We start from the raw sequence: 23,355 nt of genomic DNA on the forward strand, positions 1-23,355 counted from the left end.
TAACTATAGACATTACAGTGATGTTTATAAAGCTGTGGTGGTGGTTTCAGGCTGCAGGAGCTCGAATTGTACAAGTATGTGTGGGAGGATAAAGGGGAGAAGGTGGAGGATCAGCAGAGAGCCTGGGATAGGGAACAAAAGGAAAGTCAGAGTGGGAGCCAGATTCCCATCAAGGAGGCCAAGAAGGTGGCTGTGGCGAAGTGGTGGAAAGCCCTCAGCGTAGAGGGGGCTAAGGTCCGAAGTAAAGACATTAAGTCAATTCAGGAGCTCTCTGAGATGCAAGCAAAGCTCAGGGAAGCAGAGCAGACGATCACTGATATGAGGGAGCAGGTCTGCCACCTGCAAGCATCACTAAGATCGTCACAGGAGCACACCGAGCAAAAAAACACCAATAGAGTTCTTCATACTGACAAAGGAAGCAATACAGAGAGAAAAGAAGAAGACAGAACTGCGGCGAAAGAGCTGAGAGATCAGAAGGATGCTTCAGTGATCACAGATCCTGTTAGTATCACAGACGGAGCAGCTTCAGAGCAGGACACCACAGACAGGCTTCTGGCAACCCTGAGGAGGATGGAGGCGATGGTCAACAACGCGTTGGAGACTGCCCAGCTGGTGAGGAAGAGCGAGCAGAGGGTGAGCCAGGTGAGAGTGAGGATGGAAGGGATCACTCACAGGGTGGAGGAGGCTCTGGGGAGAGCTGCAAACACTGATGAGGAGCTAAACATGCTGGAGGCCAGGATCACAGAAAATGCTCCAACTCAGGTTTGTCTGTGTTAGAAACCCATCTCTGCTTTACATAAAATCAAAGTTAATTGTATCTTTATTTAAACTTTTCACGCACAATTATGACAAGCTCAATCAGGATTTTTTTCTTAAGTATTTTTATTCATCTTTAGGCATGAAAAAAGATTTTTGAACTTCATTTTTTTTAAACATGTACTTTTCAAAGAGTTTTTTACATGTTCACTTGATCAGTCCACTGACCAGTGGGTGACAGGATATGGAGTGACACATCAGTGTCCAATGTAGTGGTTTATGTGCAAGTATACCATCAACACTGACACAAACACAAGAAAACAGCCTTTGAATAGCTGTCCACTGTAGTGAGCACTATGCGTGAAAGGGTTAAATAAAATAAAACCACGTGGAAGAATTCCCACCAGCATTCTATAAAATATTTATTTCAATCTAATGTATTATTTCTATGGAAAAATGGACATTTTATTGGTCAGTAGAATTTTATTCTTGTTGCTATTTTTACCTGCGCTGTGATCCACTGTTGGAAGCGGATGATTCCAAACAACTTCCAAAAAAGAGCAATGCTCATTTATTTGCATTTTCTGTGGTAATGCAGTAGCACAATCAGCAGGATCACATAAACATTCTCACAGGATTTAGCAAAGTGTTCCACAAATTTTTCATGTGTACAGCCTTAAAGCCCATCACCTATTTTACTTGTAATCCAGTGGAAACAGTAGCAATCAGTTGTTTTTGTCTGTATTTTCCTGAAGTCTCCAGATCTAAATTTGCCAAATGATCATGAAGCAGATGCCACACGGTTAACGGCTGAACCCGAGGAAGCGTGTGGAACAGAGCGTTCTCCTCCTGCACCTCCATTAAACCCAGAAGTCAGTGAGCCTCCACAGAAGTCCATGAATGGTATGCATATCAGAGATCCATCTTCTGTGTTAATGTGGTTCTGTTAGATGCACATTAATTAAAGCTACTTCCTTTTATAATGGCAATCCCTGAGGATGTCTGGAAATAAACTGTGCACACAGCAGCTGGTACAGTGAGGGGGAAGCGGGGAGCTCTGGTGGGAGTGTATGATATCTATCAAAATGGGGCATGGGGAAAAGCAGAGGACGTAGACTAATGCTTTATGTAAACACACTGAAGTTCAAGTACTTTTTTTCTACAAACATATTTTTAGAGGCTTAACGTCACTCTTAAACGTTTCAGATAATCAAAAAATAATATATGACAAATATAACCAAAGTTAATACAAAATGCAGTTTGTAAATGATGTTTTCATTTATTAAAGGAAAAGGAGCAATCCAAACTTATCTCGTCCTGTGTGAAAAACTAACTGTTCCCTGTTTAAATCATGAATTAACTGCAATAAACTGCATTTTTTGGAAATCTGAGTTCAATGTCACCAACCCCACCAAAGGCTGATCACTTCCAGACCTGCTGAATCAAGAAATCACAATAGAAACCAAAGTAAAGCAGCTTAAAGGATCTCAAAAAGCAACACAGCATTTAGTGATCTAAAGAAACAACTGAGAAACAAAGTCAATGGCGTCTATCAGTCTGGAAAGGGTTACAAAGTCATTTCAAAGGCTTTGAATCACAGTGAGAGCCATTATCCACAAATAGAGGAAACCTGGAACAGTGGAGAACCTTCCCAGAAGTGGCTGACCTACCAAGATTACTCCAAGAGCACATCAACTACTCATCCACGAGGTCACAAAAGAACCAAGAGAAACATCTAAAGAACTGCAGATTCTGCAGATTGAGCAAAAATGGCATCAATGGGAGAATTTTTAAAGAGAAAACTGTGGACTGATGAGACTGATGAGTCCTGTCACATCTGGCTTACATCATAACAACAGGCAAACACCGTGGTGGTAGTGTGATGGTCTCGGGCTGCTTTGCTTCTTGAGCACCTGGACGAGTTCTGGATGAGTTCTGTTCTCTACCAGAAACTCCTGAATGAGAATCTCCATTCATCAGCTCAGAGAGCAGGACAATGATCCCAAACACACCAGTAAGTCTATTTCTTAAAGGGTTTGTAGTAGTCTCGTCTAGTCAAAGTCTGAACTTAAATCTGATTGAGATGATTTTGCACGACCTCAAAAAAACATTCATACTCAAAAACCCTCAAATGTGGCTGAATTAAAACTATTTTGCAAAGAAGAGTGGGCCAAAATTCACCCCCAGCATGTCTCATGATCAGTTATCAAAGGGTGGTACATACAATTATTAGGTTTAGGAGTAGGCTTGGATTGCTTTTTCCCTTATGAAATAAAACCACAATTTACCAACTGCATTTTACATCATCTTAGGTTATCTTTGACTAATATTAAAATTTGTTTGATGAGCTGAAACATTTAAGTGTGAGAAATATGCAAAAAAAGAAGAAGAAATCAGAAAGGACACCGTATGTTACATACATCTGTTCACTAATGTGTACACTAAAGTACCTACCGCAACATGTATTATTGCGGTAGGTACTTTGGCCAAAACAAAGGTCACTTGTGTCCCATCTTGTCAAGAAAGGTCAAATATTTCCACTTTCTGCTTTCTCAAAAACAAGCCAGTCTTACATGTAACTGTTTATTAGTGATACAGAGTTTGGAGCTTGTAGAAACTCCTGTGAACCAGTGGGTGGATTTATATTTTCATGCGATGTTAAATGAACTTACAGTATTTGCCTCAGTGTGCAATTGTTTATTTTATCCCCCCATCTAAAGTTTATATTCCAGTACACTTATGGTTGTTTTTTGCTTAGCATGTGAAGCTGCATCCACACGGGCAAAGGCTGCGTCAGAATGAACAGTAAACACTTTATCTTACATGGTTATAAAGGTTATTCTGTTCTGTTTGACGTCTGTTGATTTGAATAGTGTGTAATAGTAAACTGTCACTATGAGGACGTCTCTTTTCTCTCCACATTCATACATGCACACATATAAAACTTCAATACAACTAAAGACTATATCCCATATAATCTCTTTCTCTATATAACCTATATAATCCCTTTTACACCTTTTTGCTAGTTAGAACTGTTCTGTAATGTTGTCCTGAGGGATTATGGATGGTAGTTTTGACAAGCAAAACTTAACACAAACGTAGCTAAGAGAACAACTGAACACTCAGCTTTTTGCAGTGTGTTTTAAGCAAGATGAATGCTGCACAACTGAGAAGTAGATCTAACTGAGAAGCTGACAGGACTGCAGTCTGCACTCACTCATGTATTTTAATGAGTTACAAAATGCAGGAGGCCAAAGCTTACACGAGAAACTGGGACTGTGGTGGAAGGTCGCGCCAATAAGCTGAACTCACTTCTGCTCAGTTTATTTCTTTATTGGCTTATTGGTGTGTTACCCTCGCACAACATCAGTGTTTACTAATGTCATAAATCAAGTGAAAAATGGTTAATTTTCAGTAAGATCAGACTTTTGCTACCAAATTAGCCTGACTAGCCATTAGAAAGAATGCAAGTTTCAACTTTATACACAACAACTTCCCATTTAAGTTAACTGCTTCGATCGTTTTATACAGTCTGTGGAAAGCTATGCCATATTTATCGTCTCATTTCAGTCAACATGCAGGAATTATTTCAGTGTATAAAAACCATCTTGTGTTAAGGATCATATGACTAAAATCAGTGAAATTCATCCCACTGAGGAATAATCATAGCACTCCATCAGCTAGGGTTTTTTATTGTGGACTGTATTGGTGAACCTGCTGAGCAACTCTCTATCATTCATATCATTCATTATAAACTAGCAAACAGTATGATTAAGAATAATAAATATTCAGGTTTTAAATGTCTCTGAGTGCTGCAGTGCCTGTGTTGGTGGCTGTAAAACTATTTTATACACTTTTCAGTCTTCCTAGAACTAATAAAGCATTGATCTGGGATACTAAATGAACACTAGGCATACCAACCTGCTTTTAAGTTATATGTCTCTGTTTAAAACAAAGCACAGTCAGGTTACTTAAAGCTTAAAGATCCCCTGAAGCCTGAATGTAAATAATTTAGAAAAGCAGTGGGTCTCTGTGCTCTGCTTGGTATGTGGTGGCTGTAAACGGTGCGCTCTTTCGCGGGGCAATCTTTAGGTGAGAGAAAGGTGGAAATAACAGCTGGAAGCTGGAGTGTGAATTCATTTGTAGGCAGGTTGAACTCTTCTTCCACTAATAGAAAGAATTTGATCTGGCGAGGAAAAAAAAAAGTCCACGTTTTTTTTTCTCCCTCATGGACTTGTGAAAGGATTTATAAGGTAAATACTAGCTGTGAATGACTGCATTGCATTACGCAGAATGTTTCAGAGTCTGATTTGCACTTTTTCATAAGCTACAATTCAACAGCTGGAACATAAACCCAGTTGAGAGTGTTTCTAGTACTGTATCCCCCTTTGTGTCTTCTTATGCAGGAATAATACTTGTTCTTGAGCAGCTCTTTCATTACCTCTAAAGTGACACTTTGATTTTGAGCTCTGAGGGTGCTTCTGTCTGAAAGTTGCTGATTTTAAACCCTTTGCCTGGTATCAGGAGCCCCTAAAGCAGCAGACAAGAGCTTTCAACCAGCGGCTCAAACACCTCATGCACTTAAGGTTGCCAGGTTATTGTTGCCCCTAGTTATCAAGGTGGTTTGTGGGGAACAAGAGCCTCACAGAGCAGAAAACTCAATTTATTTCTTCCCTATTTGTTTTCTGTTTCTGTTTCTGTCTCTTTCACTCTCTCTCTCTCTGCATGTTTCACTTAGTCTTTTCTTTTTTTAACTCTCCCCTGACATTTGCATTGCACATGCTTTCCTGTTAAATGCAAATCAATCTGTTTTCTCTGTCTGTGCTCTGGTTCTCACAGGTGGCACAGGAGGAAGCAGCTACAGCACGGTAAGTAAGCGCTCCTTCTGTTCCATTACTGTAAAATGCACTATTGTTTTATATTTGAGAGGCAGAACTGAAGGTTAGGTGTGATTATTATGTCTTTTATGGTTTTTGAAGTGACTTGTGAGAAATGTGTATATATGTTTGGCTGCCAATATAAGATAAAGTGTGACTGCTTCGTTTGACTTTAGGCCATGATTAAAAATAACTAAATTTGATTTCTGCTAATGTTTTAGTAGCAGTTATAAGCTGTTTGTACTTCATATGATTGTTTCATTGAATATTACTTCTAGCCCCTTCTTTAAAAGGGAAATAATAATATTTTTTTACTCTTTAAATAAACTCTAGTTGCCCTAAAAATAAGTGACAGTGTACTTTTATCTCCTAATGGAACATGTAGAAGCAGGACACAAACATTTAATGAACCTGAAAAACCCTGTCCTATAAAGGTATAGTATCATGTTATGATGCACTGTGCATCTAATCTAATCCCATTTAGTACACTGTTGAACCATCAAACATACAAATATATTTTTTATAAAATATTTGTGTCTGCCATCTAGATGCTTGCAGTCAGAGTACCTAGAGCAGTGTTTCAGCAAAGATTTATCAAGTTTGGTCCACTCGTCTAGGAGGAGATAAGGAACATACAAACATGCAAAAATAGATACATATGCTAGGATCGTTATTTTACGATAGCTGATGAGATACTGTGGTAAAATATGTTTCGGAAGAAGTATGCGTTCTTGTGGAGCTAGTTTATATTATGGCTGCCTTTATTTTCTATTAAAGTTAACACTTATCTACTTAAAGTTACATAATAGTGTCTTATAAACTTGGTGGTGTATCATAAACTTCTTATATACTGGTTGTTTACAGCACAACCAGTATATAAGAAAAAAAGCTTTAAATAAAAACACATTAAAACCAGATAAAGTAAAGTGAGTAATATTCATCACTTGGCAAGGGGTATGTAATGAGTAGGACGTCTCTGGCAGATGATAGGAAATTATACAAATGGTTGGCTTTAAATAGGGCCAAATTACTAGACTGTACATACAACTGTTTAAAAAATGTATTTTTCACAGGACTCTATACAGACCTGCAAAAATGTAAGTATTGCTTCCAGAGGATTTAGGGAGGTATGTCACAGCCAGGTGCTGATAATCAAATGACCTTGTCTAATCGATCATCAGCATTTGTGAGCCTCTCTGGAAAAGTGGAGGCTTTGGCAGTTTGCTGGTCTCAAGCATTCAGGTGTGTGTTTACAAAATGCTGCGTTCTTCAGTAAGTGGAGGTTCCAGCAAATTCACCCCAAGGTCAGACAGTACAATACTTCTCAGACTCTACAGGCCTCAGTTAGCATGTTAAATGTTAAAGTTCATGTCAGTACAATTAGATATAGACTGAAAGAACTGTGAGTTGTTTGGAAAGCCTCTTCACTCTAAAAAGAAGAGCATGGCTAAGGTTTGCAAAGCTGCATCTGGACAAACCACGAGGCTTCTGGAACAATGTCCTTTGGACAAATGAAAACATCATCATATTTGGGTCATGCAACGAGACAATGATCCCGAGCCCTGAAGCAAATCTACAAGAGAGTGGCTGAAAAAGAAAAGGTGTTGCAACGTGATGGAAATGCTGTGGCAAGGTGTCACCAGAGCTGTGCGTAATGCAAAATGCCCATAAAACTCAATGAACTGAAGCAACACTTCAAGATAAGTGAGCCATATTTCCTCCCCAACGATATGAAACACTGTTAAAGCCGTACATACTTCAAGTCATTGCTGCCAGAGGTATTTCTACAAGCTACTGAATCCTGGGGTGTACTTATTTTTTCATACGAAGATAAAATTATAATCACAAGTTATTTTGTGACCCTTTGAAACACAAAATCCCCACCCACCCCCCCACCCACCCCAGGAGCAACCCTTATAGCAGGTAATTGTTTAGTCACCAGATGGACTAAATAATTACCTGCTAAAAGGGTAAAATAGGAATTAGTTTGTCTGCAACAATAATCTGATAATTTATTTTAATTTATTTGTAGACTCTAATATCATCATCATCATTGCCTGCTTAATAAAACAGCAGAATGTTATTGGCAAAATAGCATTAAGATAATCATCGCAATAGTCGTATCAAATAAGGAAAACAGCTGACTTTTTATCACAAGTTCCTCCTTTTAACAACTGTTTCCTTCACACATGATTACTTAAGACTTAAGCCCATGTTAAATAAAAATTTTATGCTGTAATTTGCTGTAAAAGTCAGCTGTACTCATACAAACAATGTGACTGCTGTCCTCCTTTTTTATACCATCAAAACTCAAGATGATTTCAGCACTTTTAAGACAAAGTAGCACAAATAACAGAAGCTTTGGAAGGGCAGTTTACCAAACATTAATGGACCTCAAGAGCCTGGAAGTGGATGCATGGATTCCTCCTAGCCAGCAGAGTAAACACAGCTCAGGCAGGCACAATCGATCCATCAGTTTCTCACAAACATGCAAACGTACCACAACATGCAAAAAAGTGTCCTACGCATCTGACAAAGTAAAAAGTGAAAAAATAACACACTTACACACACAAACTCTGAAGCAACAATAACATCATTTTGTATCTTTCTTCAGCTTTAAGTTAAGTTGAGGGATGATCAGGGGAGCAGCGGTCTGACACACACACAAACACACACAGTGAGACACACACTGCACAGCAGCTCACAGAGCCCTTCTCCTTAAATGGTCAAAGCTCCCAGGAGTGAAAGAGAGGCTGCTGCTGAAAAAAGACAGGGAACAGAGGGGACGGGAGAAGGAAGGAGAAGCCCTGAGGGTAGAGGAGTTTTCTGAAGGAAAGGCTGAGGGTGACGCTTTGACTGTGGGAAGTCGGTCTGACTTGGAGAGATCAGCCGCGGTGTGTGTGTGTGTTTCTCTCTACAGCACTACAGCACCCGACTCAGGTAAGGTGCATGCTCTCTGTGGACAGGTTTAGATGATCGGCTGGTCACAGTGGACTATCCACAGTGGTGGACGCATGCAGTTTCAGTTTAGTTATGGTCTCTGCAGCCTTAACAAACATGTGCATGAATATTTGTGGGTAAATGATATTCTAGATAACTGTTGGTGTGAGTTTACATAAAGTGTTTTTTGTTTGCATGTGAAACTCTGTCTCATGTTTCCTGCGCCTTCATATGTGACCATGCATTTTCTGAAGCCTGTGGATTTAGTCTGCTCCCTCATTCAATCCATTTTTTCTTTCTGACACTTCCTCTGACTTGTTATCTCAGATTGCGACTGCGTGGTAACCACTTCCTCTGTTGGCCCTGTGCTCTATGCTTCACACAAATTTTAAACAAATCTGGCTAGAGGGAATGAGCTTATGTAACAGGAGGAGGGGAGCAGGATGCTGGTCCTTATTTCTCCCTCCACAGAAAAAGTGACCACTAAAGTACGCTGCAAAATGAAGCTTCCTCATGAAATCAACAAGTACTTTTGTTTTACTTCTCTTTGTGCAAGTAAAGGAAAGAAGTCTTTAACTATTGCCACTCGGGCCCCTGTGTTCTCACCCCCCCCTTGCAGGAAATAATTAGAGTGATTCAGTTACTATGCAATATTTATCTCAGTCTCTCGGTCTGCTGAATAAACACCACACCATTTAACCTCCTGCAGAGTAGGTTGACTTTGTTTGGGCTTCTTCTTAGAATTCCTCTTGGTCCCTGGGTCTTGGACCCAGAGTTTTGAGTTTCTAGGGTGCTTGGGATTTTCTGGTTTTGTATTTCTGATAATCTTGTATTTGGGGTTTATATATTTTATATTTTATATCACCTTTTGTAATCCCTTTCTGTGTCCCCAGTCGGATATGTGCCCATGTTTGTTTATATCCTGTTCCTGTTTCAAGTTCACATGTCGTACTCCTGGATTGAGTGGTTGTTATTTCCTGTTTTATTTTGATAGTCCCTTGTCCCCTTTGTGGTGTGTTTAGTTTTGCTTCCCCTTGTCTCATTAGTTGGATTCTGTTCGCCTGAGTCTTGTTTACCTCAGCTTTCTTGCTCCCTAATTACCTGGTGTGTATTTATGTCCACAGTTTCCTTCTGCTCTTTGACATGTTCTCCCTCATGTGTTCTCAGTAAGATTCCTTGCCATGGCTTATTTGTTGCTGAGCAACTTTAGTTTGTATTTTTATTTCCATTTGGATCCTACTTTGCCTGCCTCACAGCGAGCCTTAACAAAAACATAATCATTGATTCCTTTATTGTTCAAATTCTTTGTCTAAATATTTCTGTCCATAATTAGAAACAAATCAGGTTATGGCTGAATAAAAAATCTTTGCACAAAATTAAATAGTTTCATGAGTTCAGTAAGTTCAAGAGCAGTTAGCTAGAAATAACCAGTAGCTCATTTGTGAGTAACTCAGAAGGACCTCAAACTTGTTTTTTTTTTGTTTGTTTTTTTCTAAATTTATAAATAGCACCTGAAGACTTAAGACAGTTAATTACAGAATTAGAAAAAAAAGAAGATAAAAACGTCCTGGCTCTCCTCAAGAACAAAGCAACCAGTATCTGTCTAACTCTTTTCTGCCAAAGTGAAATATCGCTTTAAAGTATAAAAACATCTGTTTTAAATGCTTCCGTCGCATATGACACTGTCCCTGCATTCAGGAAACGTCCTTGCTGCTCGCAGGGAGGAGTTAAACAACCCATTTCCTCCCCAGTGACTCACAGCCTTTCTGTCCCCATATGTTCCCAAGATCTTGTCATCTTTGTGATGACACTGAGCAGCACTCAGCATATTTTGTCCTTGAATTCTCAGAGGATTCGTCCATCACACGGCCACATGCCATACCTCTGAAATAACCATTCATTCATCACACCTTCCACTTTCCTGCGCATATTATTCAAAGCTGCTGCACGTGATTTGAAAGAGAAGGCAGTAAGAAGGCTCACATCTGTGCTGATTGGACCTATGTAAATTTCTCTTTTTCTGGTGAAATCAAATGAATGTGTGCGTCACATTAGCACACACAGGAGTTGTGTAGATCATGAGTGCACCGTGCTCCTCCGCAGAGTGGTTTAAAAATACAGTACATGTGATTTGCATAAATTTGTTACTGAAAAGGGAAGCGCTGTGTGTTCAAACAATGGTTCAAACAAGCTGCACGCATCAAGTCAGGTTGGCTTGTAGCTCAGGGAGCCAGGTAACTGCTGCAGTGTCCATGGTAAAGATCAGCTCAAACAGCTCAGACCTGAAACAAATAAATTATTATTTTTCCAGTGTGAACATCAGATGTGGTGATAATGTGGTTTTGTTACATTTTTGTTTGACTCAATAAGACAGCACTTTGAACGCTGTAAAATGAATACATGGTGGTTTTTAAAAGTCATTTATTGAGAATTGATTAATAGTTTTGTTGTTTTCACATGTACCACTATGATATATACTGAATCAAACAGCCTTGTTTTCTTCTCTTAATAAAATATTCTACATGTACACATTTGCAGGAGCCGCATCATAAATTTTGATTACACAGCTTTTACAGCTTCAGCTTTGATGATTACACTAATCTTTGCACTCATTTAAATTCATGTTCGCTGATCGTTCCCTGCTCTTTGGGTCTTATCTTGGGGCCAAGATTATTTAGGTTTTTATATAATTGGCAAATTTGAGGCATTTTTCTCATTTTCATTCTCCTCAAAACTAAATCCTGCTTCAGTTTGTTTGCAGTTGGCTTTTTCCTCTTAATGCTGCCCATATGTTGTTATATCTCTGTGTATTTTTCACACTTACATGTTTTAGATCATCAAAATAATTTTAATATTAGACAAAGATATCGGCACGGTGGTGAAATGGTTAGGTCTGCTGCCTGGGTTCTCTCTTGGTACTCTGGCTTTCTCCCATAGTCCAAAAACATCCATGAGCTTAGATTGATTGGTGATGACTGTAAATATGAAAGGTTGACTGTATCTATGTGTTGACCCTGCACCAGACTGGCTTCCTGTGGCAGCTGTGATAGGCTCCAGCTGTCTGATCTAGATAAGCAGAAAAGATGGATGGACAAAGATAATCCGAGTGAATATGAAATGCAGTTTTTAAATGGTGATTTAATTTAATTAGGAGAAAAAAATATTACCCTGGTAACTGGCCCTGTGTGAAAAAAGTAAATGCCCCTAGTCAAATCCAAGCTTGGCAGCAAGAATTGCAATCAAGTGTTTGCAATAGCTGCCAATGCCAATTTTACATCGCTGTGGAGGGGGTTTGGCCCAATCTTCTTTGCAGAATTGTTTTAATTCAGCCGCATCAGAGAGTTTTTGAGCCTTAATGGCTTCGACTGTGACTAGGCCACTCCAAAACCAGAGGTGGACCACTAAAAAGTTTAACTTTTGTCTCAACAGTCTATGAATATTTTCCCAAAAGTCTTGGGAATCATCAAGATATTTTTTTCACAAATGTCAGTTGAGCCCTTCTGTTCTTTTTGCTCAGCAGTGATTTTCTCCTTTGATGCCATTTTTTCCAAGTCTCTTTCTTATTGTTGAATCATTAACTCTGACATTAACTGAGGCAAATGAGCCCGGCAGATCTTTAGATGTTCTTCTGGATTTTTTGTGACCTTCTGGATGAGTTGTCAATGTGCTCTTTGGTTGGCCAGCCACTCTTTAAAGGGTTCACGACTATTCAGGTTTTCTCCATTTGTGAATAAGTGAATAATAAGCTCTCAATGTGGTTCACTGGAGTCCCAAAGCCTTAAAAATGGCTTTGTCATACTTTTCAAATAGATAGACTTTGTTTCTCAGCTGATTTTTAGATCCTGGTATGATGTGGTGTTTCTTGAGATCTTTTACCCTATTTTACTTTGTCAGATAGGTTCTAGTTAAGTGATTTCTTGATCTGGCAGTAATTAGGCCTGGGTGTGACTAGTGAAACTGAACTTGGATTAGTCTTTTTTAATAATTGCAACTGCAAGTAACATGGGTAACTTTTATCTAATATTAGTTTTTTTGATGATCTGAAGCATGTAAATGTGACAAATATGCAAAATTAAAAAAGGAAGAAGGCAAATACTTTTTGGCAGCACTGTATAATTTTAGTCAGGAAAGCTTTAATTAATTGACTTTGATTGCCTTCATGTGAATGAGACATGAGTCTCTTCCTCTCAGTAATCCTCCATCCACCATCCACTAAATCATTTTTTCATAATTTATCTAGAAGTCCTTCTGTTTGTTTTGCGCTGCCCCTCGGGAGCTCGTTGCCTCATTCAGCCTGTGAGAGCAAGTTAAACTGACTGTAGCAGCGTTTTATAACAACAAAGCGCATCCCAGTCACTGTTTGTGTTCAAAACAGTAACCGCCTGCTGAAAGTCACAGTGTGGGAAGAAAAGCACATGAAACATTGCAGGCTCACTCGTGAGCAGTGCTTGTTTGTGATTTCAGTCACTTGTGCTGTAAAGCAGAGATGCTGCATGTTGTTTCTTTTGAATTTAGACAGCGTGTCATTAAGATCATGAACCAGACAAAGAAGGATTTCTTTTTTTTTTTTAAGTGTTTCATGGTGTAGTGGTTTACGCATTTGCCGAACAAGCAACAGCTCTCCTGTTCAATCCTGGAAGCAGACAGGAATGCCTTTGGTGTTGCTTTAGGAAAAGCATCTGATATAAAAATCTACCAAATCGAAAATGCAGAGCTACCCACTGTGGTGACTCTGTGTGAATAAGGAAGCATTCCTTGAAGTCTTGTTGCTCCTGTTAAAACTCCCAATATGAACTCCTGGCATGTTTCATGTTATTTTATTCTCTGACGCTTCCTGATGCTCTGGCTGGAAATCATCATGCTCACATGAAAGTTTAAAACCCATACATCCGATGTGAGTCACGGTGATTTCATTTCTGATGCGTATGTACAGTATGCTGGGAAATCTCACTAATGTGCAGAATGGAGCTATTTTGGGAGTTGTTTGTGCAGTGCAATGGTTTTCCTAGTTCTGGTTTATCCTTTTTTTAGCTGTGGTTAGGCAGAAAGAAAAGTGGCTAAAGTACTAGTTTAATAACTGCTGCTGATCGGAAGGAGCTCTCCTCAGCATGCCTCTAATCATGCTTAAAATGCATGTATTTGGTTTTCTGTGTGTTTATAGCTCCAGGAAGAAGAGCGAGACTTGCTGCAAACATCTCCTCTCGAACAAAGTGACTGTAACTTCAAGGAGTCCGGTGACGCCTCGCCTGCTGCTGAGACCCCTTTTGTTTTCCCGCACACCCGCTCTCGCCCTTCTCTGCACCCGGCCATGCCCACACTGCCTGAGGAAGAGGAGGACTCTCCAGAGGAGATGGACAGTTCCCCGAGCTCTCCCAGCACAGTAAGTGCAGCTGCTGTCCCTGTTTGATATTCTGTTTTTAGGTAAAACATCTGACTTCATACTTCATTTGGCCCTGAAAGGAATTTTTTTTTTATCAATGTTGAGTTTTCCCTCAGAAAAAAGTTCCTTCACTGAAGAAGTCACTGATTCATTCCTTTTCGGTGAGAGCAAAGCAATATTTTCCTTAACTAAGCCTTCTTCTGTCACAAATGTTCCCTGCTGTTGTCAGACCAAGGCAGTGCTTTGCAAAGAATGACAGAAGTTAACAAAGTGAAATTTTGGCAACTGATTTGGTACATACTTTCCTTTTTTTGCACTCATGTTTTAGTTATTTCCCACTAAATGTTTGGAAATGAATTTCATTCCGGTGACTGATGAATGCTTTACGATTCTTTGAAAGTCACTTCGGCTGTCATAATAACTTTCCCTGAGCCAAGGTAAAGTGAGGTGTTTAAAAAAGGGTAAAAGCTGCTTTTACGTTTGCACAGCAGGATTTTTTTTACTATCTGACAAATACCTTGGCTCTGTAAAATATCTGCTTCATGTCCCTTGTGACAAATTTGAGCCCTTTGGTTAGATGGGAAAAAGCAATTTACCAACTTTTAAAAGAAAATGTGTGGCAAAGTTTATAAATGCAGGTCTTTTGCTCCTTATCGTTAAAAAAAAAGTATTGTAAAAACTTGCATAGATGCATATGTCACTATTTTGTACAACTTAAATGATTGTAGTTTCCTTATAGTGGAAATGTAGCTGTCCAGTGATGCCTGTTGCCCGCTGTGAGGTCACATAGATCAAGGCCTCAGTCATTTTTATATCTAAAATTACTTATGAAGCTAAATACAACAGGATAAAAAAAAAACATGCTTAAGAACTTCTTCGGGGAGACAAGTCCACTCAGGTTTACCAGAGTTGGACTGGGCTCTCAGGTTTGGAGCCATGGTTTGAGTTCCCGTTCAATGACCACATCCTCTATCTGTTTAATGTCTGTTTAATGTCACATGACTCCCCTACCCCACCCCCACCAGCTAAACATCACTACTTTAAATGATATTGTGTTTAAAACACCAGAGTTTACTGCATTTTTCTGTGACATCAGTAGCATTTCCTGTCCTGATCCCTGTGATTGGTTATGTTTTGGGGGGGTTTGTTCTTAATTGATCTGTCTGAGTTATTAGTTTTTTCAGTATTTATGGCATAGAGATTAGCACTGTTGGCTGACAGGAAGAATATCCTGGGTCTTTCTCTGTGGAGTTTGCATGTTCTCCCCATGTCTGCGTGGGTTCTCTCTAGCTACTCCGGCTTCCTCCCAAATTCATAGACATGCAGTTAGTGGGATTAGGCAAACTGGCCATAGCTGTGAACGTGAGTGTGAATAGTTGTCTGTCTCTCTGTGTTAGCCCTGTGATAGGCTGGTGGTGATGGTAATGGTAATAATCAGAAGTTTTATCTGTGTGCCATTTGAGCGATCTCACCCTTGAAATATATAAAGATTAGAAATGCTTTCAAAGACTTTAAGGACAGATCTTAATGGGGCAGACTCCGAGTTTGAGTCATTAATTATCCCAGAGATAATAAAGAGTTAAACAGGCTAAACCTCAGAGAACAGTGACCTTTACCTCATAAACACACAAGCTAGATAAGAAATCTCTGAAGAAAGTAATGAAACTGTGTAATATAATCTTCAGTGCATAAGTCAACACTATAAAAGTATCCACCCTTATAGGAACAGAGCCACGGTGAATCAGCAGCCTGTCTGCAGCAGAAAGACTCCTTTTTCAAGAATCTATTGCAAAGATAAGCTTTAAGAGCACCTCTCAAAGAATAAGGGTTTCATGTCAGTCTGTATTTATTTGCGTACTTACCTTTAGCAGCCTTTTGAAGCTATTCCACAATAGTGTTCATCATAACCTACTAGAGGTGACAGACCTCTTTGTGCTTAAGTGGGTCAAATCAATATTCTCCTGTTAGTGCCAGATTTAAACTGGTTTGTTGAAATTTGGCTCTTTTTTTTGTTTTTTTGGAATATGTAGTTTAAGGTTTAAGTTAATGTTCAAAATCTACCTTTAACCCTTTTATTGTGTAAGTTCAAGCTTAATTTAAAAAGATCTGCTCCTTATTAAGGTTGTGTTTAATCTAATATCACAAACTGGCTGATGTGTTAAGTGATGCACACTTAAGTTTTTTTGTGTTGCACAGTTAGTACCAGGTGAAAGTCGAGCTGTTGTCATGACTGCGCCCACCATCGTCTACCCAAAGCAGGCTAAGGTTGTCCATCAGGATGGGCGTCCGCTGGAACAGGCCAGGTAATCGTCCAGTAGCTTTCTCAATTTTAATTTGAAACAGAGACAGCATTTCCAGATCATCACAGTTTTCTCTCTCAGACCACACAGTCCCAGAGCTCGCTTGGTCAGAAGCTCCCCCGGGGTGCCCATCACCACAATTGGTGGGTAAATCACACAAACACACATACATCACTGTAGTTTTTACAGTGTTATGATGTAATAGTTATTATTTGATGTAGTGCAGCACCATATAAAAAATTTCCACTTTATTTTTAAGTGTTTTTCCATAACTAAACCGTTCTTAGGTAAACATTTTTAACACTGTGTCAAATCGCGACTTCTCACAGTGACTTTTTTTATATAAAAGATATTTCAATCAGATTTGTTGAAAGACCTGTCCAGCGATGTATAAAGATAAATTAATGTTCTCACTGTGCGTGGATACACAAGAACTCTTACAACATTAAGACTAAGTTTGGTCATCTGCATCCTGAGACTCACACATGCTTGAAATGCTTTTGGCGCTTTGATTACTTTTGATGTTTAGCTTGTTGCCCGTTTCCGAGAAGAGGAGACGATAAAATCATCCCCAAGTTGGCGAGCACTCATCACCTGATTTCCTGGCTCATATCCATCCGTGAATTATTCCTTGCTTTGAGATTTTAGACCAATGAATCCCACATAAATACACTTGAGACACAGTTGCTCCGATACAACAGAGCATACACTTTTGATCTGATATATTTTGAAGCCTAATTTTGTGTTTTGTTTTGTTTTTTACGGCATATTATCTGCTTATATTTTGGTACCAGAAACAAGCAGAAATTTTACGGGTCTGTGTGCATTTGTGTGTCACGTGTGTATTATCTTTCTCAGACAGCACAGGTAATGTGATTGACCTGGTGAAAGATCCGCTCCCGGAGCTGCAGCTCTCCGAGGAGGATCGACAGAAGAACCTGGAGCTGCTTGAAGAGGCCAAGAAGGTCAGCGATCGCTTCCTGACACGCCGAGGCCGGCGATCCACCAGCAGCCTCACTGATTCGCCCACAGGTAGCGCGCACGCACAAACATACACAAACATAGAAACTAAAACATTGCACATAGATTTATGAGTGTGAAGCTGGTGTCTGAGCGTTTCATTTAAATTAAAGATGTTTATAGCTTCAATTTTTATTTCACAACCCCGCTACCTCAGGTCTTTCACCGACTCCAACGCCATCATCCTCACCGTGTTCATCGAGAAGCAGCTCACTTACTGTGGCCCCTCAGACCGGTGTGTGCTTTCTGTCTCATGTCTGGATTCTTTGGATTTATTAACAATAAACTACACTCCTCATTTTTAACCTTTTTCCTAATTTGGCGTCATTTTTTCACTCCTTGAGTTGGTGAAGATGATTTGTAAGTTGTTTTCTGCTCTTTCAGCAGCAGGACCCTCGGAGACGATCCAGGTAAAGAAACTGATCTCACTGTTAAACAGCTTTCACCCACAGTGGTGTGAAGTATGACATGTTTGCCACATTTGGCTCTTTTTGTGTGTGTTTTTTTAAATGTTCCTCTATTTAATTTGCTTTATATGAAGTGGAACATTGTCTCTGGAAAAAAAAACAGAACAAAACAAAGAAAAAAAATCACCATTGGGCAAATTTTAATCAGGTTAGTAAATTTTAACAGAAGAAAGTTGTTATTATCTCTTGTAGTATCAGGAGGTGTTTCCAGGGAGGGAGCAGCCTGATGCAACCAGCCAGAACCAGGAGGTACGATCAACAGGCTTACTGTGTTTTTTTTATTTACACACCAAAACTCAAATGTCAAATGTGACGAGGAAAAACACAACTGATCATTGAAAGATTCAAAACGCCTCCCTGTGACCTTTGTCAAGATTTATTATGTTATTCTCAGGTATATATTATAAGTTGTCTGTTGTCTGAATTTCACACCAACCTCAGCTGTGCAGTCATGTGAAAAAGAAACACTTCACAGGACTCTATGCAGTCCTGATTCAGTGGCTTGTAGAGACGCCTCTAGCAGCAATACCTCGAAATCTTTATCTTTATCAGTCTCTCACAGCGTTGTGGAGGAATTTTGGCCCGCTCTGCATCACATTGCTTCAAGTTTGTTTGGTAATGATGAGTTCTTTGAACTCAAGGTCACGGTCAGAGGTCACATCTTTGAAAATCTCTTTGAATTCAAGATTCAAGAGCTTTATTGTCAATACAGTAGTATACACAGTATACAGTGTACCAAAATGCTGTTTCACACTAAGCCCTCCCCACGTTCCATTTATAAATATATAAAGGATATATCTCCAAGAGATATAAAACTAGGAATTACAAATAAATAACATGCTAAGTAAAAATTAAGAGATAAAAAGGTACTAATTACTAACTATACAATTCTATGCAATACTAATGCATGCAATGAATGCAACAACTCAAAAAGGGAGTCAGCTAGAATTTTAACATTTGTGCCATATGTGTATTCACTAAGAGGCGGAGGGATTGCACCGACAGCCTCCAGGTTTTCTTTAGGTTCTCGGAGTGTTGCACGGCCTAAGCTCTGCACTGGGACGTCCACTCCTGGAAAAACTGTGGCATTGTGTTAATAATAAACTAATAACAAACTAATGAACTGACAAAGCTTCTGCTTTTATAGAGGTGCTCACACTTGCTGATGATCAGTTGATTAAGTGTATTTAATAATAGCACATGGCTGCTGCTTACCTTCTTAATTCCTGTGGAAGCAGTAAGGGTATACTCCGTTTTTCACAGGACAGTATACTCTGAATCTCAGCTTCTAACTATTAGTTTGTCCTCACAAGCATGCTGTAGTGCTACCCTAGCTTCTCTTATGAAGCACCAACATGTCCAACTGGAGTGTTATCCAACCGCTTTAATGCCTGATGAAATGCACATACAGTATTTCTCTCATATCTTGCCAACTTTAGGGAAAGCTGTTGGTGGACTGGAAGTTACCTGACAAAAGGAAAGTGTCCTCGGGGACTCTCACACCTCGTTTTGCTGTTCAGAAAAACGGTGAACCCAAGAGTCCTACAGTTGTCAACAAATCAGACGAGTCAAATCGAAGTCCAAACCAGGCTCCAGCCACAGGGGTCGCCAAGCCTGTGCCCAGACCTTCTACTCAACAGGCACCGTGTACAGCAGAGATTAAGACTATTGGGGCCTTTCCACCACTAATGAGAGCTGTTTCCTGGGATACTGTAGGCAGTCTTAACTCTAGAAATGGAGCCCCGGTTTTCCCTTCAGAAACTGAGGACAGTTTCTCAGACAAGCCCAAGGATGCTGGCTTAAAGACTTCGGGGTACAAGGATTTCCCCACCCCACCGGTGGGTGCACAGAAGCTGTCTAAACTCAGAGAGGTAAAGCAGCAATTCAGTCTTATTGTTATCATTTCCTCTTTTTATGTGCCAGCTGTCCATTTGGTAGAATGTTGTAACAATTATATAAAAATGCCATAATGTTTTGTGTGTGTGTGTGTGTGTGTGTGTGTGTGTGTGTGTGTGTGTGTGTGTGTGTGTGTGTGTGTGTGTGTGTGTGCGCGCACAGGAGCACAAGCTAATGCGAAACCAAAGCATCGTGGGATCGAAGTTACCAGAGCTGAGCGAAGCTGCTGAACAGGAAAAAGGTGACGCTCCTTGTTTGCCCTCTTGCCCTGTGTAAGACAGAAAGTACTTTCAGAAGCACATTCAGCACACTGAGGGTGTGCACTTCCTGAAATCTGATTCGCTTCAGAAAATGACGACTTTTTCTTTTCTTTCTTTTCTGTTTTTTTTACCTCTATTCCACCCCTGACAGTACTGCAGCAGAAAGGAAACTTGTGCTCTCGTTTTTTATCAGCAGATGGCATTATTGTTAAAGCTTGTGAACCACAGAGCACCTGATGAAAAGAGGAAATTATGCTTATGTTCTGAGACTTTAAAAAGTCCAATCACTAAGATTTTGCTTGGAATTTACTCCGGTGAGAACTGGTTTGACCACCCAAAGATCGATGTATTTATATGGGACTAGTAGTAGTAACAACACTCTCCTCCTATCTCCTATTTGGTTTATGTCAGCTTGCACAGAAGATATCAAATTACCTTAAACTTAAATTATTCTCCAGAAATAATTTTGAGCTCTAATTTGTGTAGCATTGTGTCTGCAGATTCGCTGTCATCACTGAACACACCTACCAGTGACACAAATGAAAGATCCGACGCCATGCCCAACATTTCAGACTTGATGCTGAGAAAACTCAAACTTCATCGGGGTCTGCCTGGCTGGTGTGTAACAACCTGCTGCTGTAGTTAACATTTAATTTATAACCATCTATCTCACTGTTATGAGTAATGCTTCCATTCTCTCATTTCATTCCAGTGCTCCTCCACTCAGCGAAAAAGAAGTTGAGGTTGGTACCTGATCTCTGAATTTATATTCTCACCAAGAACTAGATAAGAGGATGGATAATGGGGTTTAGTCTGTAAATTAAAAGGGAGCAATACTGACACACTGGCCCTTATTCTGTTTATGCATGTGTACACTACATTAGGTACACCTAATTCAAACGTTATTAATGAAAATATCCAATCATGCACTCAGTGCATTGATCAGGGACATAGACACGATCAAGACGACTCACTGAAGTTCAAACTGCATCAGAATAAGGAGGAAACGTGATTTAAGAGACTTTGAATGTAACATGGTTGTCAGTGCCAGATGGGCTGGTCTGAGTAAGAAACTGCTGATCTGCTGGGTTTTTCCAAACAATCGTCTGTTCAAAGAAAATTTCCAGTGAGTGGCAGTTCTCTGGGTGAAAATGCTTTGTTGATATCAGAGGTCAGAGGAGAATGGCCAGACTGCTTTTGGGCTGATAGGAAGGCAAGAGTAACTCAAAAAAACACCCATTACAAATATCTCTGAATGCACAATGCATCAAACCTTGAAACAGATGGACTACAGTAGCAGAATACCACACTGGGTGCCGCTCCTATCACTAAGAACAGGAAACTGAGCACCTTTGGGACTGATTTGAGGCTACACCAAGCATCACTTTGACTGAAAATAGACAATAAATACTTCCATACTGATGTATCTGTGAAAATCTAATTTTACCTAATAATGCCAGTCGATATGATGTAATATAAAGTAATATTTATTGCAAATTTGGGAAATAATTTTGTTACAGCAGTTAGTTTGATAACTAATCTTAGTAAAAGACTGGAAACAGCTAAATGATGGTAACAAAATCCACCTAACAGCACTTCTGAAGCTCATTCACATATTTTCTGTGCACAAAGTCAGTTTACACAAATAAATGAGCAAATATGTTTCTATAGAAGCTAAAGACACTTTATCTTATGTAACGTTTGGAAGCCTGAAGGGAGTGGAGACTCGACCAATTTAAAAATGTAATTTACTTCTTTAAACAAAGAAAAGAAAAACGAAACATAAGTTTAAGCAGATTCCAAATGTTCCTTTTCAAATAAGACATATTTGCTTTAACGTTCTGACTTGCGCCTTTTAAATTATCCACAGTGATTAGCTGCACATGAGTTAGAATATAGCAAATCATAAAAGTGACTGCCAGCAGTAAAGTGTTTGCTTTGAACAGTGACTTGTGTTCAAACACTGGAAGCAGATGGATTGTTCCACTCAGGTTTGAGCTTTTTCAAGTACATGTGCAAGTGTTTGTAATAACCTGTTGTGTTCCCAAAGCAGATGCTTAGAATCATAAAAACTTTATAATTCCCTGCTGGGGATATTCTTGGGTAAAAGTTGCTCATGGAAGTTGTAAAATTATACAAGAGATGCAAAAACAATTACATGGTCGTCAGAGGTTGCCTGCCTGGCTTCGGTGGTGTTCTGTCAACAGGAAAGTGTTTTTCTGTTCCTGATCAGTCCAAAGAGACTCTGTGTGATTTCCTGTGGAGAAAATCCAGGCATCTGTGACGCTGTAAGCCCCGGACTATAGCCTCTCGCGCTGCTCCCTCTGGGATGTGTCTGGATCAGGACAGTCAGAGGTCATAGATTTCCTCTCAGGCGTGTATGTTGGAAAAACCTCTGCAGATTAGCTTTGATCAACATAACAAAACATCAAGAGGTCGAATGCCACACTCACAGTTTGTTCCCCATGCTCATCTCAGGGACGCTTGATTCTCACACATCAGTAACCGTGTGCACCGACTCCCGTCTATGACTATTTACAATGAGTTCATGTGTTGCGATCACAGGCAGCTCACCTTCATTTTAATATGTTTCTTAATCTGAGTGTTGAACTGCATTAGCTTTCTTTCTACAGAATGCATTCGTCCAGCTGTCACTGGCGTTTCGTAATGACAACTACACTCTGGAGACGCGACTCAAGCAGTCAGAGAGAGAGAGGAACCTGACTGAGGAGGACACGGAAAAAGAATTAGACGACTTCAAAGGAGCGCTAAAGGTTGGTCCTCGAAAGCAGAGGCTGATGTAAGATAGATGATAACTTACAACAAAAGGAGATTTCCCCCTGGCTCTTTAGTGCTCATTCATTTATTGAATGTTTCCTGGACGTGTCCCACAGTAAATATTTTTCTTGCCTGAGTTAATTCAGGTGCAATAAAGGACGCACACTTTCTCTTCCTGAGATTTGCAACAACATGTTGTGTTTCTTGCAGATGACTGCGCCGATGTGGCAGAACCTGGAGCAGCGCGAAGCCTATCAGCGCCTAAAAGAGACGGTAGCAGTGCTGCACAGGCTTGCCACACGGCTCTCCAGCAGAGCAGAGATAGTGGGCGCAGTTCGCCAGGTGCAGTTACACACAGACGAATGAGAATTTTATACAATTTAGTGAAACATGCTGCGAAAATACACGAAACAGCTTATTGTTTAAACAACTGGTACTCCAGGAATGCCTGTTTGGCAGCGTTTTTTAAATTATGCTGAAGGATTTTTATCTGATGTCATGGCTGACCTCAGGCCAGCTAATGAAAACATCAGGAAAAGAGCTTCAGCTATTTAAAACCCCAAATCAATCAGATGGATCATTGCTTTTGTGTACAGCTACCAATCTATTAATAGCAATCTATTAATTCCTCTTTTTCATTCATGATGAGTGTGGATATTTTTAGAGAAATACTTGTTTGTG

General features: G+C 39.8%; 1 protein-coding gene across 2 annotated transcripts in view; it reads left to right on the top strand.

The window, feature by feature from the left end:
* Nucleotides 1-23,355, top strand: part of LOC309702909 (inositol 1,4,5-triphosphate receptor associated 1-like) — a 30,090-nt gene that overhangs the window by 396 nt on the left and 6,339 nt on the right. Inside the window, exons 3-18 of one of the 2 annotated variants that reach the window (XM_082527543.1) lie at nt 51-762; nt 1,512-1,659; nt 5,596-5,624; nt 13,735-13,953; nt 16,150-16,256; nt 16,335-16,396; nt 17,112-17,285; nt 17,431-17,508; nt 17,658-17,683; nt 17,933-17,989; nt 19,180-19,611; nt 19,799-19,877; nt 20,397-20,514; nt 20,609-20,639; nt 22,530-22,670; nt 22,885-23,016. In XM_082527543.1, coding sequence (XP_082383669.1) covers nt 51-762; nt 1,512-1,659; nt 5,596-5,624; nt 13,735-13,953; nt 16,150-16,256; nt 16,335-16,396; nt 17,112-17,285; nt 17,431-17,508; nt 17,658-17,683; nt 17,933-17,989; nt 19,180-19,611; nt 19,799-19,877; nt 20,397-20,514; nt 20,609-20,639; nt 22,530-22,670; nt 22,885-23,016 — 2,545 coding nt within the window. The remainder of the gene's footprint in view (nt 1-50; nt 763-1,511; nt 1,660-5,595; nt 5,625-13,734; nt 13,954-16,149; nt 16,257-16,334; nt 16,397-17,111; nt 17,286-17,430; nt 17,509-17,657; nt 17,684-17,932; nt 17,990-19,179; nt 19,612-19,798; nt 19,878-20,396; nt 20,515-20,608; nt 20,640-22,529; nt 22,671-22,884; nt 23,017-23,355) is intronic. The other variant, XM_082527544.1, reaches the window with a different exon arrangement.

Source organism: Aulonocara stuartgranti (genome assembly GCF_965226115.1).
Source record: "Aulonocara stuartgranti genome assembly, chromosome: 1".
NCBI classification, from domain to species: Eukaryota; Metazoa; Chordata; class Actinopteri; order Cichliformes; family Cichlidae; genus Aulonocara; species Aulonocara stuartgranti.